The sequence below is a fragment of the Amphimedon queenslandica genome, unplaced genomic scaffold, assembly GCF_000090795.2.
Source record: "Amphimedon queenslandica unplaced genomic scaffold, v1.1 AMPQUscaffold_11840, whole genome shotgun sequence".
NCBI lineage: Eukaryota > Metazoa > Porifera > Demospongiae > Haplosclerida > Niphatidae > Amphimedon > Amphimedon queenslandica.
Window position 1 is genome coordinate 8048 of NW_003547920.1, and position 4515 is coordinate 12562.

At 32.8% G+C, this 4515-nt stretch overlaps 1 protein-coding gene across 1 annotated transcript in view; it reads left to right on the plus strand.

Moving 5' to 3' along the window:
- LOC105315081 (putative ankyrin repeat protein RF_0381) overlaps nucleotides 1–4509 on the plus strand; it is a gene marked incomplete at its 3' end in the record, with an annotated part of 11898 nt that extends 7389 nt beyond the window's left edge. Inside the window, exons 18-22 of the mRNA XM_020004930.1 lie at nucleotides 2728–2829; nucleotides 2873–2971; nucleotides 3123–3194; nucleotides 3238–3308; nucleotides 4031–4509. Of these exons, the coding sequence (XP_019860489.1) occupies nucleotides 2728–2829; nucleotides 2873–2971; nucleotides 3123–3194; nucleotides 3238–3308; nucleotides 4031–4509 (823 nt within the window). The remainder of the gene's footprint in view (nucleotides 1–2727; nucleotides 2830–2872; nucleotides 2972–3122; nucleotides 3195–3237; nucleotides 3309–4030) is intronic.
- Nucleotides 4510–4515: the final 6 nt, after the last annotated feature.

Genomic DNA, 4515 nt, shown 5'->3' on the forward strand with positions numbered 1-4515 from the left:
CGTGAACAACATATTATCAGAGAAAGATGGTGCCTTTTACCGGCTGGAAGATTGTGTTCTTTATCACCTGGTTTAGAGACTGGCTTGAGGAAACATAATAAAGCCATGTTAACTTAGCTAGTGGCTTTTAACCATGATTCTAACTAAAATCAATGCGGGTGTGGTCACACACATAAATGGAATTATTGCTTGCGGATTTTATTTTAGCGTTTTTATATAAATCTATCAATCCACCAATATAAAATCCCCGTCAACATTTCACCTTATGCAGTATGGCCATAATTAAAATAAGCTAACTGGTTTGAATATGTGATGCTATATTGTCATAGGATGGTGAAACTCTATTACATTGTGCTGGTGAATCTGGTAAAGTTGAAATGCTTGAGTTTTGGATTAGGAGAGGAGATCATGATGTAAATGCTTTAGATAAAGTAATTTATTTCAAATTATTAGTTACTAGACCACTCATAGCTTTTCAATATAATGGTGAGCCTGATGTCATGTCAGTGGCAGGCAGGTTTTCATTCAATTTATTAATATTACTTGCATAAACTGCATGCATTAATAATTAATGTAAAACTGCATTAATGAATATATTGTGATGTTGCTGATGTGGCACCATGCAGGCGGGTCATAAGAAGGCATAAATTTTATTGGAGTGTCCTTATATATAGAATAAAAGAACTCCATTGTTTAATGCTGTTGATAGTGGTAGTAATGAAGCTGTTGATATTCTATTAACTAATGGAGCTAGAACTGATTTAGTGGATAAAGTAAGTTTTATTAGTATATGCTGATTAATTCAATTCATGTATTTTCTAAATAAGCATGTGTAACAACCATGTACATTACTTATGCATAAGCAACATAAAAATTGTGTCTTGTGTTTAAACTAGTGATATCCTACAAAAAATTATTGTATACTGAACTTATTCCCTTTATCAAGGGATTTATTGTTATTAAAATTATATTTAAAACATTCATAGTATGGTGATACTCCATTACACTCTGCTATTGCAAGGTATGAAAGGAATAAAAATAAAATTGTCAAGCTATTAATAACTAAAGGAAATGCTGATGTGAATGCTGTGGATAGGGTAAAGTTATTAAATAATCATTTCTATTTGTATCATTTTGTGTTGTATTTGTAGAACAAAAGAACTCCGTTGTTTGATGCTGTTTATTATGGTAATATTGAAGCTGTTGATATTTTATTAACTAATGGAGCTAGAACTAATGTTGTTGATAAAGTAAGTTTATTATGCTGTATAATGCTGAAAGCTTGTAACAGCATTCATACCTGTTTCCCACATGCAAACTGATGAAATGCAGCACATTTGCATGCCACACTTTCATTTCTTCTGATTAAAATTATATTTAAAACATTCATAGTATGGTGATACTCCATTACACTCTGCTATTGCAAGGTATGAAAGGAATAAAAATAAAATTGTCAAGCTATTAATAACTAAAGGAAATGCTGATGTGAATGCTGTGGATAGGGTAAAGTTATTAAATAATCATTTCTATTTGTATCATTTTGTGTTGTATTTGTAGAACAAAAGAACTCCGTTGTTTGATGCTGTTTATTATGGTAATATTGAAGCTGTTGATATTTTATTAACTAATGGAGCTAGAACTAATGTTGTTGATAAAGTAAGTTTATTATGCTGTATAATGCTGAAAGCTTGTAACAGCATTCATACCTGTTTCCCACATGCAAACTGATGAAATGCAGCACATTTGCATGCCACACTTTCATTTCTTCTGTTCAAGCTTTGAAAATATGACAATTAACACCTCCAGCTACATGTACATACTTTGATTGTTACCACAGCAAGATAAAACTTAAAAAATAACATTGATACTTTGAGAGAATTAGAGGTGCCTCTTTTTTTATTGATACTGACACTTAAGTAAGTATAAATAAGTATGGCAAGTAAGGCAAAGACAACTTGGCATTAGATTTAATGATACTACTCAGGTATTTGATAATATTAAGTAATTTTTGCAGGTATCTTAATATTGCCCACCTCTATGCTCTATGATAAAATGAATTTAAGCATCTTGTTAAGAATGCTGATGGCATTGTCACATTAATTGTCATGGGCAATCAAATATAAATGTGCTACTAACCACATTTATCATGTGAGCTTGAGTAGCATATGGATGATGCATTTCAGGTACAATTCAATGATTCTCAGTCTCCTAATTGCTACCACCTATATACCCAACCAGCCTCTTTCCCAATGTATTGCTGTAATAGCATATGTAATTAGTAGGTTGTATGTTTTGTGTCACATAAGTATATACTTTTAATTAGTATAGAATCTTATGCTCCTATATGCATGGCCTTAATGCCCTCTTTTGTGTCATGTGCAATGGGGATGAAAGCTCTGTCCAGCTCATAGGGACTCACTTTTCAATTCAATATGGACTCTTATGATATACTTATGTAAAATAGTCTCCTTGTTTAATTGAATGTTATTTAGGTTTTATGATTATTACAATGTATATCATTTCATTATTTTTTGTTGTAAAAGTATCTCTATACTAACCTTACTACATGTATTTGCAGACTTTGCAGTAACTCTAGCTAATCACTACTGTAGTGCTGACTTTCAATTATAGTTACATGTATGTGAGGAGCTGCCTATTCACCAGGCTATTGATATGTAGTAGAATAAATGTTATGTCTAATTATGTATGTAATTATTATTATCTTAGGATGGTGAAACTCTACTACATTGTGCTAGTGAATCTGGTAAAGTTGAAATGCTTGAGTTTTGGATTAAGAGAGGAGATTATGATGTGAATGTTAAAAATAAAGTAATTTATTTCAAATTATTAGTCACTTTATGCTGTATTGTAGAAGAAGAGAACTCCATTGTTTCATGCCATTGATAGTGGTAGTATTGAAGCTGTTGATATTCTGTTAACTAATGGAGCTAAAACTGATGTTGTGGATAAAGTAAAAAATTCTAATCTTAAATAGCTAAATGTAATCAACTAATCATACCTTGCTACTATTAGTGTTAACTACTCATTGTGTTATAAGATTGATTTTTGTTTATAATTTGTCATAAATTGTTATGCCATTATTTTTGTTATTAATATCATAGAATGGTGAAACACTACTTCACTGTGCTGGTCAATCTAGAAATGTTGAAATGCTTAAATTTTGGATTAGTAAAGTAATTTATTTCAAATTATCAGTCAGTTTATGTTGCATTATAGCAAAATGAAACTTCATTACTCAATGCTGTTGACAGTGGTAATGGTGAAGCTGTTGATGATCATTCATTACGGTAACTGTTAAATGATATTAGAAATGTTAGGTCGGTGTGGCATTTCTTGCAGTGTACATGTCATTTTCTCTTTTGAAAAGCATTACTCATATTTTTGTATTTTAAAAATTGCCCTTATTCTTGATTATAAATATCACAAAGACTAAAATTACCCTTGCAAAAATAATAAGGAAAAAACAAAAGCAAATTACTCATGTGGCAGAAATGTCTTGCCCTACCTTATAATGTTGTTATGTGTATGTGTCATGCAGGGGCGTATCCAGGAGGGGGTGCTGAGGGTGCTTGAGCAACCCCCCTATGGCTGGGCTCAGAAAAAATTACTGAAGTTATGGACTTTTGCATCACTACCAAGCCTCTTAATAAAGTTATCTAGCCCCCTGATTATGATTTCAGCAGTTTCCAGTGCTTTAAGAAGTGATCAGAAGTACCAGTATGCTTGAAATTATCTTGACCCCACTCATAATTAATGAAAATGAAGGAAAGTGCCGTTTACCACTGTTAAAAGTGGGTGTGGTCACAATTGCGGCGCACTGCGCACCCCTAATTGCAACTTTTGCAACCATCTATACCCCAGCACCCCCTCTCCAAATTCCTAGATACACCCCTGTGTGCAATATGTAGTTATGTTCCTTGTATACTCACATTTTCCATTTATGTTTTATGCATGCATTTAAGTCTCTCTTTTCTATTTTTATGGCTAATGACACTAATTCTCTGTCTAGTCCTGCATCTGCAAGGAATCACTTACCCCAGATGGATAATTTAGAAACTTTATTTATGAATTTTGAAGGAAATCTCACTAGAGAGCAAGTTACCATAGTTTATGAATCTTCTGGGTTAAGTTTTGTTGATTCAATGGTGTGTTTATCGGAGGGTCCAACATTGGAATCAATTTTATCAATGTTAAATCAGAAGATGATTTCTGCAGAAATGGTCCGTGTTACAATACGCTCAGATCACATATGGCATGATATTTTAGGCCTGTATAAGTCTGGTAATCTTGATTTTGGAAAGCAACTATGCATTGAGTTAAATGATGCACCTGCCATTGATGCAGGAGGTGTACGCCGTCAAATATATACAACAGTATATAATGAATTCCAGTGTAATAAACATGTAATGTTATTCACTGGACCTTCACACAGTCTTAGCCCTGCTTGTACTCCAGAAGCAAGGTCAAGTGGATTATTCAAGATCTTAGGTAGTA